This window comes from Lepisosteus oculatus, chromosome 24, assembly GCF_040954835.1.
Source record: "Lepisosteus oculatus isolate fLepOcu1 chromosome 24, fLepOcu1.hap2, whole genome shotgun sequence".
In the NCBI taxonomy this organism is placed as follows: Eukaryota; Metazoa; Chordata; class Actinopteri; order Semionotiformes; family Lepisosteidae; genus Lepisosteus; species Lepisosteus oculatus.
This window is the reverse complement of record NC_090719.1, coordinates 11,606,594-11,632,353: the sequence shown is the minus strand read 5'-3', so window position 1 is coordinate 11,632,353 and position 25,760 is coordinate 11,606,594. Positions and strand designations below refer to the sequence as shown.

The window sequence follows — 25,760 nt, the reverse complement described above, 5'->3', positions numbered from 1 at the left end:
ATTTACCTGCAGCGATCATCAAGTTTGACACGTTTTTTTTCCCTTTCCTCAAAAACACATCAGTATCGCAACATCAACGTTACTAGCACGTTGTTGATTAAAGTAATACAGTAGAGAGAACGAGTAAATATTACTAATGTGTTGGTTATTTGGATGTTGACATTATTCTTTTGAATACGTAGAATATTTAAGATGTTAAAAATAGCGTTGTGGCTGTTTTTGTCATTTCCAAAGTTTAGAAGTCTATTTCACGTAGCCCTTGAATTTGCATGACATAACTTAAAAAGAGTTTATCACAAAACTACAATGAGAGAAAGAGCATTCAAGTTTATACTGGCAAGCACATACAGAAAACACGTTTCGGTACTGTACAAATGCTTTTGGTAGATCAGTTTTGTAATACCTGGCAACCCGGTCCAACGTGAGCTTTGGTCTGGGTGTCTGTGAAACTGTTCGCTTTGTAACCGCTAGAGGGCTCTTCGCGGCTCTTCAGAAAATAACCAAAAACACCGTCCCGACTCAGAAACGTACAGAGAAAGAAAACAGCCGTCAGGGTTACCTGTGATTTCCCATTCAGCCAAGAAACCCAAACGGTCTAAACTTCAAAATGCCTTGCTAGAATCTACAAAGACATCCAAAAGCAATCTGCTTCAAAAGCTGGCGCCCTACAGAGCTCTCGAAGTGTTTTCTGTTTGAGGTAGTTTAATGAAGATTGCCGATGCTGAAACTGCTCTTGCATTACTGCAAGATAATTTTGTGCATTTCAACTTTTAATCTCAGAATCAACTTTAGGAAATACATCCCGGCTTGTAAAATGTGGCTCATCTGGGTTTTTTTTTTTCAGTGATCTTTTTTTTTTTAAATGTATTTTAATGTTTTACGATGTGGAAGAGAAAAAAGCTCTGACAAATGTAAAGAGTGTTCTAGGTGCTGCAAGTAAATCTATAAGGGTTTTGGAAAAAAAACTGGAAAGGAAATTATTCTGAGCTCTCTCCAAACTGATTGATTACTTTCTTAGTCATCCCTCTAGTTTAATGGGATCCATTCAATTGAGAAGGTGGAGCACTTGCATGAATTAACATATTCCTTTTCCCCCTCAATCTGTGTTCAAGTGTCTTACTTTTTGCTTAAAGAAGGGGCAAGGAGAGGGGGTCGTGGCTTACATTATAAAGGAAAAAATAACAGCATCGCCTTCTTGGTTTGTGTAGAATCAGTGTCTTGACAAGCTGTTATAAAATCTGAAGGAAGACCGGTGAAGACCTCAAGAAGCTTTTTGTTTTGGAAATCAGATTTTGAAGAGACTTATTTATTTATTTCCCCCTTTTTTTTTTTCTTCTTGAAAATGAAACTTTGGACTTTTCTCCTCTTGCTTTCCTGGCTTTTGATTTTCATCCTTTTTTCAGGATCCGAGTGCGGGACAGTTCCGAGAAAGGGAAGGTCTAAAAGAGACTTGGTGCGCTTAAGGGAAGCTAGCAGTACTTTCCCAGGGGCATGTGCCACCCGCTTGCCTCGGGGCAAGCGGTCCGTGCCCGGGATGGATCGGCGATCGTCTCGCCAGCACCGTCGCTCCTCCCAGGCGGAGGACAGCTCTCCTGGACGGGGAAAGGCTGTTTATTTTACCGGGAGAGGAGATCAGCTGCGACTAAAGCCGGGTGTGGAGGTGCCCAAAGGAAATTTTACCCTAGAAATGTGGATCAAGCCAGAGGGAGGTCAGCGATCCCCTACTGTAATTGCAGGTATGTGCTGTTCGAGTGCCGTGAAAAGCACCATTTAAAAAAAAAATGTGATTTATTCCCGTTTTTATGAGTGAATGAATGGGTTTAACCCCAAAGTGCCAGCGAGGTTGTAATCCTTAAAGTAGTTTCGGCAAATGAAGTCTTGTTTGAACTTTTGTTTTCATTTTTTACATTTACATTCAAGGCAGCAAACTATAAAATGATATCCTAGTTTCCGTTAAGTTCCCGTGTTTTTGCAGTCACTCTAATAGAGTGGTGTGGTATTAATTGAAAACATGCCATGTTGTCAACTTAGAACAATATTGTAGTAGTGGCGGTTTTTAAGGTGAAGGCTGCATTTGCGAAACCGTCTTTTGACATCGTTAAGACAGATGTTGCCAAAACAAAATACTTTGCATTAGGAAGAACATGTCTGCAGTTAGTTAGAAGTTAGAGAACTTCCTAAAATAATAGTAATTTTATCTGGCAGGTACATGCTTAAGAATTACGTCAAGGTCTTTTCAACACATCGAATTTGTACAGTATATTATGATAATGGAGGAGCTTTATGAAATAAAATAAAAAACATGGGATTTATATTGTTGGTCAAATTATATAACCAATTATCGTGACCGGTGACTAGTGACTGTTGCTGTTGGTACACTGTAGTATTTCGAAACATTACAGTACCTCATATTTTCTATGTCTATAGTACCTGTAGGACCAGTCTCTTGATTCGGTGGTCCGTTAAATTAAGAGGATACGCATTTATCCATTTGTCTTTCATTCTGCACATAATCATTTGAGTAAATGTGTTTGTCGTGAAGCATCTTTGAACGGCTGATAGACTGTTAATACCGAAAAGCTTGGGGACCACAAATTGTCCGAGTCTTTTGGAAACAATGGCGATACGCTTGTTAGGAGCAGAGTGCAAAGTGATGCTTTCGTCAAGAGTGAAGGCAAATCTTTACCCTGGATGGGATGATCTCTAAAGCAAAAGGCGCAGATTTAAGTTATCGACTTTCCTGTTTCGCAGCTGCATCTCTGGAAACGTTAAGAGCTGTTCAGAATGCGTTTAGACAAGAAAAAGAGGATTGACACCCCGTGTTGTTGTTGTGGGACTATTGTTGAAACCCGTGCTTTTTACCTGTGGCGTTATTCGTCTGCTGGATGATTCATTGCTTTTCTGAACATATTAAGGTGAGCTGCAAGTATTGCTGTTGACTACGCGACGAAATATTCCATGGAGACATGCCATATAACCTACAGTACATCTATATTCGCATCCATTAAAACCATCATCTTTGTTGTGGTTTGTGAGGCAGCCTACAGTTGCAAGTCTATGTTGCAATGTGTAGATGTAGTCAATATAAAATCACGTATTTGTGTGGAGGGTGTTGAATGCTCTGTGCTGATGTGCCAAGGTAAGCGAGTCTTCTGGATACTCTAAGCGGAGGCGCTGGTTCAGTGACTTTGCCCTGCTCGCCTTAACTCCGAGCGAGTGTTTTGCTCGCTGAGGCATTGCAAAGTCTTAACGCGACGGCACCGCCCCCGAATTAAAAGCTGTAACGGCCACAGATCCCCCGCAAACAACTTGACAGCGTAGTATTTAAAGGGACTGGAGCTAAACCCTAGTTGTTTTCCAAAGGGATCTCTCATTACGGTGCGATTGAATGGGTGGGCTGCCACGAATTCCGCCGCTCCTCTAATTGATTTCAGATTACGAGAGCATCTCAGTGCGTTTTTTCTTTTAAAGAACTGTTAGGGAAGGAAGTTTGGTGTTGTGCACCACCGCGAAGATGTGCCGGTTATCTCTACTTTTACGTGCATTGTTACAATATTATCACACAATTGTGAATTGTTTAATTTGAATGAACACACCAGTAATTGGCTTCTCCAAAACATTTTGCACGTTTATACACGTTTCTTTTAATACATCCAGTGGAAACGACTTTATTTATAAGGAGGTGTTTTACCGTTTTAGAAAGCTGTTTAAAATGCGCAAAGTAATGATTTCTCCAGGTCAGGGGCTCGGTTACTTAAGCGAGCGTTCTTCAAAATAATTTAAAGTGGTCTACAATTTTGCGAGCGCTCTTTTATTGTCTGTGGTTCCGCGTAGCGATGAAGTGGTGGAAACGGACAGGGCGTCTTTAAGAGAAGTTATATGAATGATCAGTAAGTGGGGCTTGGAGTAAAAGGGCGTGTCGTTTTGGTTTTTAAAGAGTGAAAGTTATTTGGTTTTCCCTTTTGATCCCTCCGGCTGCCAACAGAGAGCGTAATGCTCATTTAGCAGACACTGCGTGTTGTAGACTCCGCATTTAGGGATCCTCTCAGAAGTCTGACTGTCCAAAAGAGTTGAAAATCCTCTGTAGTCGTGCGTCACGTCTCCAGCTCGTATGACAACCCAAATCTCGGGCGGTCGAGAAAATAAAAATAATACATTTAATTTGTTTTTACCGTGTGGTGTTTTAGACAGTTCTGGATTTTTTGTAAACATTTTGGTTGTTGATGGGGAATATCTAAAAACAACAACAACAACAACACGCAGTTGTAAGCATCACGTTTATTGAAATGTGGTCTTTTTACTCGTTGTGAAGCCAAATGAATGGAACAGATGACAAATGCTTAGCAGGATATTTTATAGAAGTCAGCTTCCGCGAACGTGTTTTTGTTATTTGGGGAGAACCCAAAGGGTAATGTTTGGGGAAGAGGCTGCGGAGGTTCGCAGAGGCTGGACGGTATTTACTGGACTGCTGGCAGATGTGGTTACATCATCCTTAAATGTTATTTCTAACAGCCTGACAAGATCGGCTCCCGACACGCTGTTTGTCACCTTTATACCCTTTTCAACGTAAAATAAACATAACGTTCATTTTGCTTAGCTTTATCTGCTTGTAAAAGCGAAGGCAATGTGCTGGAAGATGGGCAGTGCACTAGTGTACTGCATGTAATTTTGTCATTTGAAAGACGCGATATATTTTTTAGTTGTTTTGAGTATGTAGAGCTCCATTAGAAGTGCGGTGCTGAGTAAAGATCAAGATTTTTACTTTCGGTCAGGGAGTGTAATTTTCCCACATCCCCGATTATCGTGCGGATGTTTTCAGCTGTTAGAGAGCGGGTTTGTTATTACGTAGAGAAATTATTGGGATTCTTTGCCAACAGTAACAGGGTTTTCTCAGGTCAAACGCTCCGTCGCACTAAATTTGTAAAAAAAAAATGCTAGAAGTATCTTTATTAAAACGGCATCTTTTACTAATTGTGCGTAGGCAACGATTTTCGTCACCGTGAGGGAATAACTTTGAGTTTGTTGTGACAGTCTGGCGTGCTCATCTGTTGTTGTAAGGCTTATTGTCTTCTATTTGACAGCTGCCCTACCCACTACATCGCAGAAAGGGCAGTGCGTGTACAATTCCTTGAACAAATCAGCTTTACGAAATCGGTAGCTACAGTACATATCAGTACATCTTAACGCTGACCCCTCTTTGTTTTCAAATGTTATCAGAAGTGTAAGTCTCAAAGGTGAGGCTGCAGCATCCTGAAAGCATTACAGTCTATAGCTGAAAGCACTGTGCAGCCGTTGCACACAGCAAAACCACATAATATAAAGCAATATCCTTGTACACATATGGATTACTTTAGTGGAATTCCTCAAAATGTCAAAGGTTATTGGGTTGAGAAGGGCTCCCCAAGTCACACTGAACTGAAAATAATATTTTGCCTTTTGCAAAAATGAAAACAAAGCCTAAAAGATGAGGATTAGCTTCTGATGGAGCTTGGCCCGATGACTTCACCTAATTGTTACTCCATATGTCATAGATACTGTATAGATACTACTTCTAAGGTTTCTTCTATTTTTTTCCACATACCCAGCCTCTTGGGCCTAGACCTTTAGCGTATGAAAAGGGGGTAACAGTGCAATTATATTGTATGAGCATTATTACTGTGCAAAAGTGATTAAATGGAAATGGACAATGGTGAAGTGAGGTCCTGTTGACTCTTACACATGTGGTCTTAGTTCAGAATACAAAGGTTTTGTCCCCTGTTCCTTGGATACATTTCAGTACAAGTCACAGAGTTCGTAAGTGAATGGAAACAGCTGTCAGTCTGTGAGCTGCCTCTCTCGTTGGAAGTGGAGCCACAGAGGCAGTCTGGTCACTCTTTAGTTAACTGACACAGGTAATTACAGTATAAATGTTAACACCTTTACTAATGGTATTAAATCTTACTGCTTAAAAATGCTAGTGAACATAAAACACGCCTATAAAAAAACATACCTAGAAGGAACATTTGACAACATCCTTTCATTGCAAGGCAAAACTTGTTTTCTGGGCCTAAACTGTCTGGCACACCTCAATTTGGTTATGTGGAAATAACTTTCTGCACTGCAAGGCAGTAAACAGGTAAGTAGTCACTGCGTATTTCCGTCTGTTTTGCTGTCATATTTTACTCTGAGACATATACAACATACACCATGTCACACAAAACACATTTTTCTGAGATATGCAGTCGTTCATAAAGAAAAGCACAGGTTGAAAAATCATTTTGATTAGTATGAGATTTTCTGTTTCGTTTCTCTTGTTCTTTTTAAAATCTCCTGCTCTGGAAATCTGGGAATGAGCGATGTGAACACTTTAATTCAAAGTGCGCCCTTCCCAGACCAATGTGACAGTTTGCATATTGCTTAAAAGATACTGTACATAACATTGGCAGAGGAGTAATGTATTTCCCAGGTGTCTGACAGGAGAGGGTCAATGCTACCCCTTAAGCTGAGGATACCTTCTCCAGTTCAGGTCTGTTCAACCCTGCAGTGATCACTGTCAGAATATGACGCAAACCAGGCTAAGACCAGCAACATTCAGACAGTTCTGGAGGATGAAGACAAATTAATTCAATGTAATGATTAAATGTTCAATTTAATCCTATCTATTTCAACCACCCGATGGCACTTTATTTTGTCACCACAAGCTTCTGCTCTTACAGCCTCTTTCATTTGAGTCCAAAAGACTGAACAAAAACTGTCATTTTGTTTGTAGAAGAGCATTATCAAACTAATGTAACGTCTCTGCTTTCTTCCCTGTAGAATGAATGTGGTTGCAAGTCATTATGAAACACGTAGGTTTTCTCCACTGTATCCACCTGCACTCCTGTGCAGTTTTTATTAGCAGTCAGAATTCCTCTTCCCTCTCCAAAATCACTTATAGCCCCAGGATCCTCTGTACATACGCTTTCCCTGTTTCCCTGTAATTGACTAAGCATTTTTTCAGGCCTTTTACTGTGCTAAGGAGGGATAAGCCTGTACACAATGTTCTAGTTAACAATGGAATTTATTAAGATTTATTGGTAGTAATTCCTCTTATGTTAACCTTGCACATGTTCTTCCCTTTTGGGGGGGGGGGCTGATATAGAGGCATTCAGTCATAATCCCACAGGTTCACAGCACTGGTTCTTTAGTCAAGTACATACACCAAACTTCTGAACCTACTGTATGGTTCCTCTTGCACAGAAGAGGAATACGGTTATAGCAGGCCATCATGAGTTGACTAAAACTACAGTAACTCATCTCTTAAGGATCCAAACCCAGCTCTTCTTTCCTGTTTGTGTGCTATCAATCGAGGACTCTGTGAATTCTGTTTCAGATGAAACCACTTCTCTTACAACACCTGATTGTAATACAAAAGCCAGAAATGTAGATGTAATCTCTCTGTACCCACGTCTCCTTTTTGCAATATTTTCATTTGGAAGCTCTGTATCTAGTTTTGTGTCTGAGGCATATGTTTGTTCCACAGACATTTTTCTTCACTGTTGTTTTAAACAAGAAAGCTACAGTAATAAAAAAAAAAACAGCCGCAGGATTTAAATGTGAAAGTAGTAATTGTAAATTATGCTCTCAGCTCTCCAGGGTTGGAAATCATTTTCCTTAATAGACCACACGATGATGAACTGGGGATAACTGCGAACTACTGTATTATTTACAGTTGACCAAACTCACAATACTTTGATAAAGTTCTTTATAGTTCAGTTTATTATTTGCCAGTGGTTTCACATATTCAAATTTTAATTGTCCAATGCTGATTTAGATAAACCAATCCAAAACCATTGCTAACTGAAATCTGCAAATGCTTCTGTGTGTTAACTTAAATATATTTCATTAAACACCTCATGTTGTTCCCTCAAATATCCTTTTTTTTTTACTTGCTGCTGAATGCTGGCTACTGTACGATGTTTATACAATCCTAAAAGTATTTTATCATTCTGGCCTTGTGAATTAAATTGTATACGATTTTCTTGGTTCATATTGTGCTGAGATAATGTAATCGGTAACCAGGCGAGGGTAAGATGAAAAACAAAAAGAGAAGAATAGGTTCATGTCTAGTGAAGGAGTTGCTTTTCCTGACTGTGCTTTGACGTTTGTAATCGTTTGTTTGACATTTGACGTTTATAATTATATAAGGAATCATTTTTGAAATGGCTGTTAAAAATAAATCCTAGCTAAACTGAGTAAATTTTCCATAGCATAGGTTTTTATATTGTAGGTGTAAAAAAAGTTTTCTAATATTGATTAAAAATCTGTAGTTTTTTAGACTACTTTTTAAATATGAAAACCTCTTTAAAATAAGAAATTACTTTTATCCCTCTATCCCTGTAGATATTGAGGTATAGATGATCCTGTTGCTGATAGATGATGGAGTCATAGATATTAAAAGAAAGTGACAATTAGACGTTCACCCCACTGAAAATGTGGCCCCTTGTATTATTGCTGCATGGTGCCACTGTACCCTGCCCTCTAGAGCTTACTTTTGTGGTGGGTTTGCTGTCAGACAGCACAGCATCTCTGGTAAAGTGGGATTTTACAACTTTGCACTGTGGGTCTGAAACCTAATCCCTGTTGTGGATGAAGAAGACAAAAAGTTGGGAACTCCTGTAATTTTTGCAGGCCTAATCTAGCATAATATTTATCGGTTTGCTATTCACCACTCGGCAGTCCCATTCGAGGATATTGCGAATTGTAATTTGCGTGACTTTATGGCACAATTTGTTTTTATAGAAACTGGCAAGGTTTCTGCAGCCTGGTATGGTCTGCCGATCTCCGAGGAGCAGTTGCTAGTATCTCTCTCGTATCTGGTTAGTCTGCTGTGTTTGTGCAGAATCCTCACCCAAACTCTGGTACCAAATGTACAATGCAACTTATTGTACTGTTAGAACTGTGCAAAGTAAACTAACCAATTTCAACCCAAAGAGCGCTCAGGGGTTGAAAAGGGCTGAAAAATTGGAAGTTTAAGTGTATCATCTTTTGAACTTACAGTATATTTTTCTCCTCAGTCTCAGAATGCACTGCTCTTCTGATAAAATGGGGAAAAAAACAGTCCCTGATGGTTTCAATGTGCATCATCCCTTCTTTTTCTACCTCTCAAAGGCTAGGAATTAATGTGATGCAAGACACGAGTAATCCAGTGTCACCAGTTTAATTCATTTGTTCCTTCTTTTGTTTATCTGTTCATTAGGACTTGTATTAAACTGACAGCTTGTTCTAATATTCCAGCATTTACAGCAGTGAATTGTTTAACACCTGGAAAACACGTGGCCAAAAGAATTTCATTGAGCTGCCGACAGTTTGGATTTCTCAGGTTACAGAAGCCATAGTGAAAGATGCACATATTCTAGTAGTATCAAAGTGTATTCAGTTCCAACAGGTATACACTAGATAATTTCACAGAAGAACTGGAGGCAGAATCCGTACGTTTAGCTATGATGAAATTCAGGACCTTGAACAGCGCTAAGGGAATGAATTTATGACCCTGAGTCGAAACAGAAAGATGCAAAATCATTGTTTGAAAGAGACCAAAATTCAGGAAGGGCTTTGAGCTTTTATACTGAGCTTTTCCCATCTGAGCAAGGCAGCAGTGAAAGAATATTTGTATGTGATTGTGCAAACCCCCCCATCTTTTACTACTTTTTAATTCCCCTCCTTTTACTTTTCCCTCCTGGAAGCCAGCCTACTTGACCAGCTAATGAACTGGCTTTAATTTCTACACTAAAGCAACATTATTTTGCATAGCTGCATTGAAGGAATCTCTTGTCATAGCTAATAAAATTTACTTAACCTAAATCTGTCAACCTTGATTACTTCTGCCTGGCAGATTAAAGCATCCTATATGCTTCTTTTAAATATTTGACCCTTTGAACACTTTTTTTTTCTTTCCAGTGATACTGAACTAATGCAGAAGTCTCAAATGAAAAGGCAGATTGGCCTGTTGTCTCCCATTTGGATGCTTGTGTTCACGCATTTGCTTTCTGACCTAAATTCAGATATTGTATGTGGATCCACTGTAGATCCAATTTGTGTGTGTGTGTGTGTTTTTTTTTCTTTCTGGTTACACTGACAACTGAGAATGTATGTGATACTGATGTATTGTAAAAGCTATAGTAACCTGAAGATCTTTGACCTTAAAACAAAAAAAAAAAACAGAGGCAGATTTCCTTTCGAAGTGCTGCTGTTAGTTCTGGCACTCAGCTGTTCATGTCTTCGGGAAGCATGAATCCAAGATGTTTTACATTAGAACAAGCTGGAAGCTGTAGTGGTTAACATGGAAGGAATTTAAGCTTCATCTATATATTTTATACAAAGTGTCTTCCTAATCCCATACCTGTAAATTCTAGGGAGTTTCTCTTAACTTCAAAGAAAGAGCACTGCTGGATTTGATCAGTAGGTTAGCTGAACCACATCAAGTGGGTTGTTTGAAGCTGTTTCCCTATATCTGTGTCGGACTGCGTTACTAAAAGTGATTTTCAAGTGAATGGTCCCAAACAAAACAGTCTTTAACATAAGCAATCTGCAACTTTCAAATGAGCCACACATAGAGACAGATATATACAAATAACTCTGTTCCAGTAGAAGAAATTCTCAGTTCTTATTAAAAATCACACCAACAACAATTTTTTTACTTTGCACATTATTGTATCTTTATTGATTATCTTTTAATCTCAGCTCAGCTACTATGTGTATTGGGTATTAGAAGCTATATGGCTCAATTAAATAAATGACTTTAAAATCACATAATGTGCCAAAATTCGAAGTCTAGACTGTCAAATAGTGTTTTGAAATAGGTTGACGCTGAATTCTTTATTACCCAAAAGACATTCTTCTTACCAGCAGGATGTTTGTGTCCAAGTACTAAATTAACTTTGTTGATGCTACCATGTGATTTCACAACTCCTGAAGATGTATCCCTTATGTGGAAAAAGAAAATCCGCTCATTTCTGTTCTGCACATGTTAATAAACAGTTTTTTTTCCCTGTAACATAATGTTTAGATGTTTTCAGCGGTGATAAAATTCAGTTGCAAATTATGAGTCTGATTTGGCCACCTTGAGTAAACTGTTTCAATAATGAGGATAGTTCACTCGTGCTTTTACAGCAGGCTGAAATAGGTTTTCTGCTTTTCAAAAGCAGCCTCTTAACGCTGTTGTGCCATGTCACACTGATTTCCACACTAAATGATGGTCTTTTCTGCCTTCACAAACCTTGCAATAGAGTGGGCTTATAGCACAGTTAAAGCGTTTTCTTTTCTGCTTCTAGCATTGTCAACGTAGGGTTCCCCTATCATAAACCCACTTCTCACGTCTGTGTGAAAAAGGATTCCTCACACAGCTGATGTTGTGTGTACTTGCGGTCACTCTTAGCGCTGTTTGCCAATTTTCTGGGGAATCCCATCTTGTTTAAAAGAGAGAAGCTACTGGTAACACTAGCCTGACAACTTAGAATCACTGGCAAAATAAACTATCCTTTGCTTTTAGCGCTTTCGCTTTTATTGTGTTATTTGCAGTCAATTATAGAGACGGTTATGTTATTACTAAGAGAAGCCTAAAGAAATAAACCTAAAAACAAATGAGTGTATATAAGCCAATTTCATATATGCTCAAACTTTAGCAAGTGTGTTTGTAGTTAGGTACTGTATAATCTTTACTGCAGAAGGAAGAAGTTTTATGGAAGAAGTAGGGGTGTAACCCCGGCGTCCTGGCCAAATTTCCCATTGGCCCTTACCAATCATGGCCTCCTAATAATCCCCATCTATGAATTGGCTTCATTACTCTGCTCTCCTCCCCACTGATAGCTGATGTGTGGAGAGCGTTCTGGCGCACTATGGCTGCCGTCGCATCATCCAGGTGGATGCTGCACATTGGTGGTGGTGAAGGGGAGTCCCCATTACCTGTAAAGCGCTTTGAGTGGAGTGTCCAGAAAAGCGCTATATAAGTGTAAGCAATTATTATTATTATTATTATTATTATTATTATTATAATTATTATTATATTATTTGCCAAGGTATCTAGTACAATACCTTGGATTTGTACATTTCTAAAGCACTTTTCAATACTTAAGGCTCTGCCAGGACATTTGGAAGACAACATTGTCACTGACTGACTGGAAAAGAGCTGTGTTCATAGCGATCCTGAAGAAAGGTGATCCGACTAACTATGGAAATTATCACACAATCGCTTTGATCTCAGATGCCGGCAAGGTTCTACTCAAGATCAAGGCGCAGTGGAGAATAGAACCGTACTTGGAACCAGAATTGCCTGAAGTGCAAGCAGGATTCAGAAAAGGGTGAAGAATGAGAGATATCATTGCGGATGGGAGATGGATCCTTGATAAGACAAAAGAATATCAAAAGGATATCTACATGGGTTTCATTGACTACAGCAAGGCCTTTGACTGTGTAAATCATGAAGAACTCTGGGCTACATTAAGAAGCATGGGTATACCAGAACACCTGATAGTTCTCATACACAATGAGAACATTTATAGGAGGGAATACACTTCATCCAATAATACAGTGCAGCACTCACACAGGTGATACATTTATGTGCCAGAGGCCACAGGAGGACAGGTGCTAAATTACTTTACTTCTTGAATTAAGAAGGAAATTTAGAGAGGGCAGATTATTGGAACCCAAAGTGAAATTTAACAAGGACGCTAAATGATTACCTACATTTCCATTGGGTTTTTAATGATTAAGTAGGCAGGCCCTCAATTCAACATCTAATCTGAAGGATGGCAGATGTTATAGCAATGTCCAGACTGGGACATTGTTTTTTGAATTGGTGGTCCAGGGGGTGGGTACCATGGTGGCCCAGTGATAGAAATGCTGCCTCGCAGCATTGCAGCCCTGGCCTGAATTCTCGGGGAGCTGTCTGCATGGACACATTTAATATTGTTGTACCAGTTCTCACGCTTGTGTGGGTTTGGCCTGGGCGCTCCAGTTTCCTTTCTCAGACCAAAGCCATACTGGTAGGTTAATTGGCTACTTGGAAAATTGGCCGTATCCCCATTGTTGCTTGCCAGATTAGCCTCCAGCTCCCCTGCGACCCTGTATTGCATAAAGCAGTTAGAAATGCCATGAACACCACCTACTGGTCCACTAGCACCACTACAGAAACCTGTTTTTTCTTCAAGGTTTCCCCTCTCAGTACTGATCTTACCCAGCCTTACCAACTTTTAACTAACCTTTATAATAGTGTTCTGAAGTGCTACTGTATATAAAATACAGTGTATTATTATTATTTATTGTTATAACTGGGCTCTCTGTGTCAGAAGATATCACTTTACATTATCAAAGATGGTAGATATTAGCTGATTTCCTCATTTAAAAATATGTTATTCCATTCAGAAACTTCATTTGCTTGCTCCTTTATAATTATCAGTGTTTTTGAATGACATTGCCATTATTTTCTGCATATTTTCTATATTTCATTATGCATCAGTCACACTCTGCTCTAAGATAACCTGTCTGGGTTGTTCTCAGATCAGGTTCTTGTCTATGTTGTATGATTTGTCCTTGTTAGTGAGAAGAGGTTTACTGCAGAATTCGTAGTTTCATAGGAATGTGACAGGGTAGACAATGTAAAAGTTGCTGCTGTGGCTTTTTTCTAATGACACAGAGTCAAATCTGTGACAAGAACATGTAAAGAAGACGGATCAGGATAAATGCATGCTGGTGCAAGGAATCTTATTTTTGAACCGTAATAGTAATGTAATCATTCTTAACAGTGTTTATGCAAAGCACCTAAGCTATTTTTGTCATTCTTGACTTCGAGGCTTATTTAGTCTAGGGTGATTAAATGTGTTACATTTCTTGAGCTGGGCAGAATGATGACAGGTGTTTACATGATGGGTTGTAAGGCATTTCAGTGTACCTCCCACTTGAGCAGACTGTTTGCCAAACAAATACGTTTTTCCATCAAACAAAAGGGAACCAGAATGGAAGGGAAAAGGTCTCGGTTTGCAACTCTGGCTTCATGTTTTCAGGATGAACTGCAGCAGATCGGAACCCAGCAATACTTGTCTTGTGGGAATAAAAAAGCTCTCTAGAAAGAGATGTGTTAGAAGAATTTCATTTTGTCGGTGGTATCCATTGCAAGCATCGTAATAATTTTATTGAGATTTTATGTAGTTTTATGTTAATTACAGCTGACGTAGATCACTGGGCATCATAATACAGGAGTATAATATAATTATATGTACATTGTTATGTGAAGCAGCCTGGAGCAGGTTCTATATGGAGCTTGCATATTTACTTGTGCCCTAATAGTTATTTGCCAGATATTGACGTTTCCACACATATTGCAAAGGAGCTTGGGTAGCTCAGACGGCAAGGGCATAGAGCTCCTGACTGGAAAGTCCCGGGTTCAATCCCAGGTAGGGGCAAGCGATGGAGCTCTAATTCTTTCCAGATGGCTCCCATGTCCACTCAGCCTGCTTTCCAAGTGAGTACTGGGGGTTAATCCTTCTGGGGGGTAATAGGCCGGCCGGAGCATGATGCTGACCACATCACCTCCACCTCCAGTGTTGGATGGTCCCTCACCAAGTCCTAACCCCCCATTCCCCCATGGGGACCTATGTACATACCCATAGTGCAAAAGCACTAGTGCAAAAGTTAGTTGCCATCTTTAAATTGCTCCTGCATGTGTGTTCTGCCTGGGTGTATCCTGCCTTCTGCTCTTTGCATGCCAAAAAGGCTAACAGTGACTGTATCTGGCCAACAATGACTGTATCTGATTAAGTGGTTATAGAAAATGGATGAATGGATTGTGTGAAGTGTAAAACAATTGATGTAATTGGAAGACTAGGTGTTTGATACGATTCAGTTGTGAATCAAATTGGGCAAACTGAGTAAGGGCTGTGCATGCTCTTCTCCAATATGCTCATCATCTCTCTAATCACAACTTTACGTGCTGCAAACTGCTACAGGAGTGCATGGAATGGGTCAATTGGCATTGAACTGATGGGTAATGCCATCATCTAACACAACCAACCCAAGTCTGGAGTTTACTGGTCTAAATCCAGACTATGCTGCTGCTGACTTTAGTTAGGTTCTAACCTAAGATAATTCCCAATTTCATGAGCACTGGTCTCCTCAGTGGGTTGAGGTCAGCTGGAGAAGCACCTGATGGATCATCTTGGGACAGCTGATTGTGCTGTGTGGACACCATAGAATGTGGGGGTTAGAGAAGCAAGTTTTTGTGATGTAGGCGCATTTTAATATTACCTTCCAGGAGAGTGCTGGAATTAATGCCATGAACTGGAAGGAATAGCATGTGGTGTTTCTCACAGTGATGGTTATAGAACAGAAAGAAATGTGTGTTGTTTTAGATTCTTTGACTGCAGATTTAATTGATGGCTTGACCCCTCCGTTGTCAGCTGTACCGTTGTTTGTCCGCACTGCTGACGCTGCTGCTCTGTGCTTGAGCAGCGTGCTTGACTCTACTTTAGCCGTTCTAAACCACACAGCCGCATAAATGGTTACCAGCATTGCAGTGGTAAAAAAAAAGTGTTACAGAATAGTTTCTAAAGTGCTAAACAGAACTTTAAAACTGTTTCGTATCTGTTTACTTTAAACGTTTGCATTGTTTTAGAATTGCTGATAAGGTTTGCTGTAGTCATCTGATTGGGAAGAGCCAACTGTGTTTTTCCTATCTCAGCTAGCGGCTATGAAACCTGCGTCCTCACACAGGGGTACATGAGAAAGTATAGGCAGATGTCTTTAACCCTCTCACCTTTAAGCCACTCATTTGTTTGCACTTAACAGGCATTGCAGCCAGAGGTCAGCATTGAAAGAGAAGCATATTAAGAAGCACTGAAGGGTAACAAAGCCTAGGAACCTGCAGGGGTTGCCGTGTCACTGATAGCCAAGAGATCCCTTTGTACACTGCACCCCCGCTACACTCAGTAACGCTCAGCCAGTTATATGCCGTGAGTTGGGGAATCCCAGTCACAGTCGGCTAATAACATGACACAGGCTCATGATCATGGAGTTCATGATCTGTGCATTGTATGAGTGATAGAAAGCAATGTATAAAAAGAGCAATGGAAAATGCTGCCAAGAGCACGCGGGGTAAAATATCATTCAAAAACAGGCTCAATCTAAAGTGGGGGCAGTTCTGTCACTATTGAGCAAGTCTGATTGTTCACAGCATTTTGGGTGCAAACGCAGCACTTCGGAAAGGAGTAGCAGCCTGCGTTTATCCCTTGACGAGACCAACTGTAACTACACACACCCCTTTCCCCCCTGGACACCTGCCCTTTACCAGCTATAAATCACTCTACTATCTCACTTCATGGAAACCTCTGAATGCATTCTCTATTTGGTGCTCCTCCATAGACTGATGGAGTTCAGCCCACTGCAGGCCAGCCACTCAGTCCACACGGCCTTTTGAAAGCTGCTCAATGCTTTTAAAGATAACACAGTGCAGCACTCGTTTTTTTAAAAGTGTTTACTATACACATTTGTGTATTATATAAGAGTGTGTGGTTCAGTTCTTGGATGTTTTATTTTGTTTCCTTGGTCATGCTAAGGGTGGTAGAATGTAGAAGGCTCTCACTCTTTCTCTGTGTCCAGTTATTACCCAGAAAGATCCCTTCAGAAGTAAAAACACATTACCTTCCTGATCTTAACATATGCTTTCCAAGCGAAACAGGAAAAGGGGATTTCGGAGCCCCTAGCAAAATAAGTTTTGCAGAAAAGTACCATTTCTGATTTTTAAGTTCCCCACTGGTGAGGTGCATTTCAAGAAAATAGACTGAATGTTCATGTAACCTTTGGTCTGTTGGTACAAGACCACACTGTTAGAGGTTGATTGTTAGCAGATGCCTCACTGTAGCTCTCTGAAGGCAGAGAGAAGATCCCTGTTAGTGAATGTGCTGAAGAAGAGGCCTCATATTTACATAACTACGTCAAGGGCAGATTTGACCATTTTGTTTGCATGAGATTAAAAATGTTTCCATCCTGATAGCTTTCAATCCACATGTGAAATGAATTGCCTGCTGTTATTGGTTGTACACTTGATGTACGTTTAAATTATTTTTTAGACTGGAAAGTCTATGCACCAATGGTGTGAAGCTACAATCTGTGTTATTATAACTGATTACATTTATGTCAGAATCCAACAGGTCCAACAGCTTTGATGATGTTGTTAAACATCTATTTAGAGTTCAATGCACAGTGAAATAAATATAACGGGAATAATTTGTCACGATATGACTATGAAGTACGTACTGTATAACACTCTACTTCTGGGGGAGATATTTTTGGTATATTTTGGAGAAACAGAGGTGCACATTATAATACAAATATTGTATATGCAACATATATTAATGAAAGCCTAAACAACATAAACATTTTAGATTATATGTCATAAAAAGGGTTTTGTTGTCTCCATAAAAAGACATTGCATGAACTACTGCTAAAGTTATGATGTGATTTTTATAGTTACTCAAATTCATTTGTCTTTTGTTGTTATTCTTTGATTATGTTTGATGCTGAGCCCATCAGTTAGTGAGAAGGTTTATAGGTAAAATCAATCCATTGTTAAAGAACGTCACACATGATGTGTAGCTGTACAATCAGACACTGTCTACTACAGCAAAACATATAATATGCGCCATCACATTATCAGAAAAAAACATGATTTGTGTGGGCAATTATTGTATTTCCCTGCTATATGTAAAGAATGTCTAGAATAGTTAATTAAAAAAAAGTTTGTTCTGCACAACATGTTTCTTCTTTTTAAAGTCTGAGTTTAACATTCAGACCTTAACGATAGGCAAACGTGATAGAGTGGTCCAGTACTGTGGTGATACTATTGCAAAAATCATCACCATATTATCCAAAAGATGTTGGAATCTTCCTGAAGACAGGAAAAAAAAAACTAAGAATCAAATCTGTGCAAGAGTGTCACTGCAGTCTCATAGAAGCATTTTCAGACTTTATTGTTTTAAAAATATAAATGATATTAACACGACTGCTATAGTAAAAAAAAATTGGAAAAGAAGCAGGTCATATCTGACTAGAAAGTGAGTTACTATAATCTTTAAATGAAGCAGAAACACAAGAAAAGAAAATCGGAGACTTAAATGCTCAGCTCAATTACCCTCCCCATGAGCTTTTCCAACATAGTTCTCTCAGCCAGCAAGGATAATAACTGCTGAATTGATCATTACAGGGGAATAGCAGTTTCAGATACAATCATGAACCCTGGATGAAGTGAAGCCCAGTGCCGAGAAATTACTAAGGGACTAGACTTGCTTGATAGCAGTTAAGCTGACAAAATCATCAAAAACGCAATTTTCCTGTCTTGTTCACTAACACTTGTGTTTTATTTTGGATGCAGGTCTATACGACAAATGCTTCTATGCCTCCAGTGACCGAGGATGGCTCCTTGGAATAAAAGCCATCAGAGAGCAGGGGAACAGAGATCCACGTTTCTTCTTTTCTATGAAGACAGATCGAGCCCACAAGGTGACTTCCATAACCTCTAACCAGAGATACATGCCAAACCAGTGGACTCACGTCGCAGTGACTTTCAATGGCCTGCACATGAAGCTCTTTGTCAATGGGGCCCAAGTGGCTGTGAGTCGTGAACAGTCTGGGGAAATCTTCAGCCCCCTGACAAAGAAGTGCAAAGTGCTCATGATCGGGGGCAATGCCTTAAACCATAACTATCGGGGCTACGTGGAGCACTTCATCTTGTGGAAGAGGGCTCGCACCCAGCAGGAGATTATGCATGACATGAAGAGTCATAGCCGAGAGCAACTGGATGACCTGTCACACCTGGTTATTCACGAAAACTTTGAGAACGCATCGAGAAAGTGGCTGACTGTCAAGGATGGCTCTTTCCCACAGGCAGAAGTGAGCCGAGTCAGCGGAGGAATGCTGGACACTGTCCTCGAGCCCCCTGTCTGTGGCCAGACCGTCTGCGACAATGTGGATGTCATCACCAGCTACAACAAATACTGGACCTTCCGGAAGAGGAAGGTAGTCCGTTACCGTGTGGTGAACGTCTATGATGATGAACACAGAAAGCCCACTGTCAGTGAAGAGCAGATCCGTCTGCAGCACCGGCGCCTGAATGACGCCTTCAACGTGTACAATATCAGCTGGGAGCTCTCCGTCCTCAATGTCAGGAACTCCTCCCTGAGGCATCGCCTCATTTTGGCCAACTGCGACATCAGCAAAGTTGGCGATGAGGAATGTGACCCAGAATGTGACCATACCCTGACTGGGCTTGATGCTGGTGATTGCAAGAAGCAGAAGACCCATTGTCCAGAGCATAGGCAGGGAAATGGGGTTTGCAATCCAGAGTGCAACGTGGATAGTCATAACTACGACAATGGAGATTGCTGCAACCCCAACATCACGGATGTCACCAAGACATGCTTTGATCCTACATCACCACTCAGGTAAATTGTCAAAGAGTTTGTATTGATTGTGTTGACTTTTGTTGATGTCTGTATTTGTCTGGTTACAGACCAGACCCAGACTTTTTGTATGTGGAATATGGCATGGGTGTAGCAAGATGAGAAACTAGAAATAATTATTGTAACAGTAGAGCTGAAACAATTGATTATTCTTATATTTACAAGTTTAAAAGCCCTGAAACTAAACAGAGCAGATTAAGTGAATTACAGAGAATTACCCTAACAGGGATTTACTAAAGAGTATGCACTAGTTTCAGAATGTGGTGGATGGCTCTCTGAACTAGGGGCACCATTAAAGGCTGACAATGACAATTGCTTGACTTTAATTGTATAATTGTAATTGAATGGAATGTGGTTTGTAAGGGGTTGGTGTATGTAAGGTGTTTTTTAGGTTCAATAAATGCTGGTAGAATATAGAAGTGTTGGAAATATTAAGGTCTGTAAAGCAGGGTCAAGCAGACCAAATGCGTGCTGATAGTGGTAACCCTACAAATTACAAAGTTTGTGTTGAATTTATACAAAGTACTGTCAAGGTACTGTATGAGGGAAGCATGGAACAGTGGGTAGGTCTCTGGTCTAACTGGAAGGATGTGGTTTTAGGTCTCTGCTGCAGATTTGCTGTTCTACTGTACACTGAATAAGATTCTTCACCCCAATTGCTCCTGTCCACCCTACTGTATAAATGGGAACCAGTATTGCTTAGGGTAATTCTTGCAATGGACTGGCATTCCATCCAGTGTTTTTCCTGGACATCATCTCTGTCATCTACTTGAAAACCAGGATAAGTTTTTTTTCTTCATCTTTGTGCATCACCCCGAATGTTAAAACATCTCATGCCTGAAAAAAGGGAAAGGGAAACCAGGTTTATATGGTATTCTGCAAGAAAATCCCATTAAACTATTTTATGGAATACCACCTGATAAACTGTGTAAAAAAATAGAATAATTTCTGGCAACACCCATATGTTTCCAGGATTTGATTGCAACTGGTACTTCTACAAGAAATGACTGTTGCATTTTTCTTTGGGATGTAACTCTTAGACTTTCCTGTTGGTTCATTTAGTTATTGCTTATTCTGTTATTGATTTTGTTTGCATGACATACTGATCATTGAAAAATCACCTAGCACTCAGCAGCTCCAAACTTTTTTTCTCCACGCAAACATTTCTTGGCACAATATCCTGTGCATGATGCTGTAGTATGTTTGCCCATTGATAAAGATCAAGGTTTGACTTGATTTTCTGATTGATTAATACACCTGACTAATCATTAAATTGGACTGGTTAGATAGTCCAACAGGGACTGGTGTCTGTTTTGAAAACACTATGACTATAAGACTCTTAAGAATGATAATTTCCTATGGAATATGCACCAGCTTTCTATACCTCTTTTCAACATGTTAGTTTTGTCAAATAATTTCTGACAGAACATTAAACTTTATAGGAATGGAACCAAGAATTGCATGGTTACAACTGAGTGTAGTCATTCATAATTCAAGATAAAAGCCTAATGTCCTTTGAATGATGTAACAAATACAGTATCACCCAGTATTTTAAAATTTATTTAGTATTTCTATAAATATGTTAAATTGCTCTTTTCTACAGTATATTTAAAAGTTGAATTCCACTTTCTGACTCTGTCTACAAAGTTCAGTTTAGATTTACTCAAGTGCAAAAGAAGAAAAACAGTTTAGAATCAGGATATCAGAACATTAACATAGAATTGTAAAAAGTGTGGTATTATTTTTTACTGATGATATTCCAAAATGCACTTTATTTAGTGCTATTTGTGAAGATTAATGACTATATTGTCTGTAAAATCCTGTTTTACAAGCTAAGCAAGTCTATACTTCTTGATTTTAAGCCTATAATAGATCCAGTTATCTGGCACTGACCGAGAGTTGAGTTCCACCTCTGAGCCTTTGTGATTTCTTGTTTGATGCCTTTGGATTGCATCCTTTGGATGAAGGCTTCACTCTGGCAATCGTACAAGCGTATTCAAAACCCACAGCGCCAAAGCAGAAACAAACTACTCTCTTGGTAGCTGAAAGGGGGGAAAAAGAGAGATCTTTCCCTGCAAATTTCTTAAATATTTTTTCCTTTTTTAGATTTATTTCGTGCTTATAAAAGTGGATTGATAGAAAGTGAGTGAGAATGGAAACCTTGAGCCCCCAGACAGCTGAGGAAGGCAATTAAAGTTCAGCACAGGGTTTGCAATGTGATGGCTTAGTGTGAGCACATTGTAAAGTGCTTTGACAAAGGGAGCTATCCAAAAAATATTCTGGGGGAGTAAAATGTGCCATGCACTTTTCTGCTTCTGTCCTGTGTCTTTTCTACATACTCATCTCTTTAAAAATTGAAAAAGAATGTCTTTGTGTCATTGGCAAACATGGAGCAAGCAGCTGGAAATAAAGGAATCCTCTCTGCAGAAATGTAGGGAAGGACTGTTTTTTTTTATCTTTACTATTTACGAATGACCATAAAATGAGAAGACACTAAACTTGATTAAACAGGATTCCAGTCTGGGAGATAGGCATGAGTCTATCCAGGAACAATGCATCACACCATCAAAGTTTGAGTGTAGAATTTTGTTTGTGTGCTCTAGTGACCCAACTTTCACTACAGTAGGTTTCGATGTATTGCCCATAATAACATCTAAGAAAATGAACAAACACACCTAGTGTAGGTTAATAACAACAGCCAGAAGAGATCTATTCAAACGAATGAATGAATAAAAAGATACAATTAATTGGTTCACAAATGCTATGTACACCTTTTCAATCATCTTTTGTTACCAATCACAGTTTGTTTTTCAGTGTTTAGATTAAATCAGTTCCTGCAGGTTTTCTGTGTGTTTACAATTCCCTCTCATGACGCAACATGAAAAGTCCAGCTAGAGAAATAGATCATGCTATATCCAGGTCCTCAAAGAAAACTGCTTAACACTTCTTTCAGGAATTTTCAATTCCACGTTAAAAAGGGAACCTATAATAGGTCATAAAAGATAATTATTCTAGAATTGTTCAAAAGCACCAGAATTCTGTGATGATAATATTGCAATGATAATACACATGCATAGAAGTAAGGAGACCCACCAAGGTTCTGTTGGAAATTTTTTTTTATGCTGTTACTTTGGTCAAAATGTCCGTACAAGTGATGTTTTACATTTCTCTTCACCACAGACTTGCTCTCTGTTTTCTGGTCTCCTATTAGACTGTCAGTCAAGTCTGGCTTTATGGTTACTCTTCACAGTGATGTGTTGACTTAATATGCCCTACATTAGACATTTCCAGCCTTTGCCCTTGGTGTCTGCTGAAATCTAACAAGCTTTCTATAACTGGACAAATGTATTTGTTCTACATACCCTCAGGCTGTTGATGATCTGAAATGAAGCCACTTCACTATATCTGAAAGTGGCTGTAGTCTCATGTTCTAAGGAAGTGTTGCCTATTCCTGTCTTTTGCAAGAGGAACCCACAGAATGAAGGTTAACAATTGTACTTTAGAATTAAGTAACAGAGGATAGCACAAACAAGCTCAGTAGAGTTTATATCCACTTATCCAGGCCTGGCAGAAGTGTGATACTCTGTTCAGTACAATTTGAACACTAGATTGGCACATTTTCTGCAGCACAAGTTCAATAAAAAAAAGAGAAAATGTATTTATGATAGATGCGTTTGTAGAAGCTAGAGGGTCAACACATCACATGGCCGTGTATTGTATGGAAATCTTTGTGAGCGTGTGTGGTCTGTCCTTGACTGACCCATGCAGTAGCATTCAGTAAACCTCCTTGCTGGGACTGTTTTGAGATTGTACAGCAGGAATGGACTGCACCTGCCCTGACTGGGATTGTGGTCTCATCCACAAAATGTGTGAGTGGATTTGAGGTCATGTGGAAGGTTAGCAAATTGTGAACTACTAATTTCTGTATTACATCATTGATAGCTTTGCAAAGTAACTGGTCCTTTCCAGCATTGGACATCTGTTTATACTTACCCACAGTGCAAGTCTTGACATCTTCTACAGCCACAGTAAGTAATTGTATTCAAGTAGTTTGTGTCTAAAAAACAAAAAATATGAATAATGTAGCAACACTATGATCATTCAATTAAACTGACATTGAGCTCTTAGCTGTTGAAAGTCTGTAATGATGATCACTGCCGAGATGTTTGCTAGCTGTAAAATATGCCTTTGCAGCCTCCAGCCCTGAATGTAAGTAAGCAGTGTATAACTGCAGGTACTTTGGAAGGGTAGTCTAAGGGGAGACCGAAGGAGAGGATATCCATAATTAAATGAAAGACAGATCTTTAAATTGCTGAGTTTTGTTCTCCAATACATGCTGTGCTTCATGTAAAGTGATACTGACAAGCGCATGAGAGGAGACTTCATTATTTTGCAGAGATTCTCTAGCTATTCAAGGAAATATAGTAGATTGATGGATAATAATCTTATCTGGGTGGTGCTTTGGGATATGTTATTGCTTCTGTTGTCTTACTGTTGTATTTGGAAACATGGTGACCAGACTCTTACTGTGCATGTTAGCGTTGCTGTTTTTGACAATACTGTGAAATTACTTCCGATGGATTTGTGTAATCAGGTGAACCTTCATGAAAGGTTTCCCGTTTCAGCAAAAACAAGGAGGAAACAATTCTTCTTTAGAAAAGCAAAGTGCAGCAACATAGTGCCCCCTGCAGGGCTGTAGCAAGAAAGTACCCATGTGATACCAGAAAACCAATAGAGGAATGTGATCATTCTAATAGGATAGGAACAGCAGTAACAGCTTTTCTTATGATGGGTTTATATGTTATCGTGATTTGCTACTTATTTCTCTACTGACAACTTGTATGCATTTCTGTTAAAATGTCATATACTGTAGCTGCTTGTGTCGTTCTTAGCATTTCGAAGAATAATATTTTCCTTTCTGCACAAATGTGAAATTTGAAATGTGTGTGATTAGTAAATGTAGATGCAAAAGAAATCTGTTCTTAAATTATTATTGGCAGCAGATATAAATCTTTTACTGTACAGTAATGCTATCTGCAGTTAGCTCAAATACAATAATCATAATAATAATGCAGATTGAAATTATTGGAAGAATTCCACATTTGGTCATGGAGTAAGTACACTATAATCAAGGTAATTATTCTTCTGGGTTTGAACATTAATGGCACCCAGGGGAAGACTATCCATAAAAATTTCCCCTTAAAAAAAGTCTAGCAACTGAAAATGAAATATTTAAGCTTGCTTTTTAGAGTTTGCTACACTTCAGGTTTAGTGAAGAGCATACAAAAAGGAGACCGGTCATCGTTAGGCCTGTTGACAATGTGCACCTGAGAATGTCTTATAGTCCTGCTGGGACACTTTCTGACATTTGGTCTAGGGTCTGTGGTAGAAAAAATAATACAGAAGATTTAGTGTTAGGATGCTTTTTTTGGGGGCACACTGCAACCAAAAACACCATTTTACACGTGACCCAAGTAAACTGAAACCCAGGCAATTACATTTAATGATTTGGGGTCATGGGGGAGCGAGCCAGAGCCCATTCCAGCAAGCACAGGAGTAAGGCAGGGTACACCCTGGATGGGATGCCAGTCCATCGCAGGGCAGACAAACACAGACACAAATATGCACAGATACACTCACACCAGAGCTGATTTTCCGAGAAGCCAATTAACCTACCAGTATGTTTCTGGACTGTGGGGAAACTGGAACATCTGGAGGAAAAGCAGATGTACACGAGAAACGCATACAAACTCCATGCAGGTAGCACCTCCATTCTACATTTTGGAATTGAATTGAATAGGGTCCCGGCACTGCAAGGCAGCAGTGCTAACCACTGAAACACTGTGCCATGGCAGGGGAGTACATAAGGTAAATGGCAACTCTCACTTTCCTACAGTAAGTGTATTGATCCAAATGGGTCCAAGTTTTTTTTAAGCATCCCACAGGATTAACAAGCAAGGTATAGACAGCCAACTACGTAATACAGCACCTACAAAAACGGGCAGTTTCCAAAAGGTCATGACTTCGGCCTCTGATTGCTCTCAGTCTGGCAAGAGAAAGTCATAAATGTCTTCCTCTCCCATCTACTTAACACTGATTACTAGTATTCACAGTTGTCATTTGGGAGCCATTGTTACTGCTGTCTGTCATTCTGAGTTTCAGCTCCAGGCTATTTCTAATTGCAGACCTGGCATGGTAGATTACATTTGGAAATTAATTATTGGCACTGGTGTGAGGCTATATATTTAAACTTCAAACCTGACAGATGAGGAATGGGTTTATGTGAGTGTGTGA

General features: G+C 39.5%; 1 protein-coding gene across 1 annotated transcript in view; it reads left to right on the top strand.

The window, feature by feature from the left end:
- The first annotated feature begins 551 nt into the window (after positions 1 to 551).
- pappaa (pregnancy-associated plasma protein A, pappalysin 1a) overlaps positions 552 to 25,760 on the top strand; it is a 211,018-nt gene continuing 185,809 nt past the window's right edge. The window contains exons 1-2 of the mRNA XM_015367158.2: positions 552 to 1,736; positions 18,380 to 19,448. Coding sequence (XP_015222644.2) covers positions 1,343 to 1,736; positions 18,380 to 19,448 — 1,463 coding nt within the window. The 5' untranslated portion in view covers positions 552 to 1,342. The remainder of the gene's footprint in view (positions 1,737 to 18,379; positions 19,449 to 25,760) is intronic.